The sequence below is a fragment of the Eimeria mitis genome, genomic scaffold (assembly GCF_000499745.2).
Source record: "Eimeria mitis Houghton genomic scaffold, Emh_scaff345, whole genome shotgun sequence".
Classification (NCBI taxonomy): domain Eukaryota; phylum Apicomplexa; class Conoidasida; order Eucoccidiorida; family Eimeriidae; genus Eimeria; species Eimeria mitis.
In genome coordinates, this window is record NW_013571791.1 from 16,382 (window position 1) to 17,252 (window position 871).

Below are 871 nucleotides of genomic sequence, written 5' to 3' on the forward strand. Positions count from 1 at the left end.
TGTTGCCTTGTGCTGCTGCTGCTGCTGCTGCTGTTTTTGCATGCGTTGCTGCTTCTACTGCTGCTGCAGCACGAGCACCATCGAACAAAGGCACCATCACCAAACCACTAAACACACGGCAGAGCCGCAGCAGCCAGGGGGCCTCAGCAGCATGCTGCGGCAGCAACCATAGATTACCAGCAGCAGCAGTTGTTGCTGCTGCTGCTGTTCCCTGTGCTGCTGCTGCTGCTGCTGCTGTAAGACACGCACACTTCAGCCGCTGCACCTGAGCCTCTACAAAGCAGCAGCAACCATCGAGAAGAATACAAGAAGGAAACAAAAGAGGCTGGTTTTTATCTGTGAGCTCATATTGTCTTCCTGCTGCTGCTGCCTGCAGCACCAGCAGCAGCAACGAATCCGGCTGCTGCTGTCGCTGCAGCAGCAAAGGAGACTCCAGCAGCTGCTGACACACCTCCTCCGTCCATGCTGTTGTAGCCTCTATAACACACATAAAATACACTAACACACAAACAGCAATACTCAGCAGCAGCAGCAGCAGCAGCAGCAACTGCAACAGCAGCAGCAGCAGCAGCAAGGGCGGAAGCATGGACAGACCCAGCAGCAGCAGCAGCAGTGGAAGCACCACCAGCAGAGGCGCCAGCCTGCAGTAACTACAGCAGCAGCACCAGCAGCAGCAGCAGCAACAGCAGCAGCAGCAGCAGCAGCAAGGCGAACCTGCAGCAGCAGGGGAGAGGCCGATGAGCGTTGTGAGGCCCAACAAGGCGGAGGACTTCAGACCAGCATAACGAGCTGGGAAATTCTGCAGCAGCAGCAGCAGCAGCAGCAGCAGCAGCAGCAGCAGAGACAGCAGCAACAGTCTATGAGAGCAACA

The 871-nt window shown here is 56.7% G+C and overlaps 1 protein-coding gene across 1 annotated transcript in view; it reads right to left on the reverse strand.

Moving 5' to 3' along the window:
* The window catches only part of EMH_0008840 (uncharacterized protein), a gene marked incomplete at both ends in the record, with an annotated part of 3,913 nt that overhangs the window by 248 nt on the left and 2,794 nt on the right, over positions 1-871 (reverse strand). The window contains one exon of the mRNA XM_013498482.1: positions 1-477. Within this exon, the coding sequence (XP_013353936.1) occupies positions 1-477 (477 nt within the window). The remainder of the gene's footprint in view (positions 478-871) is intronic.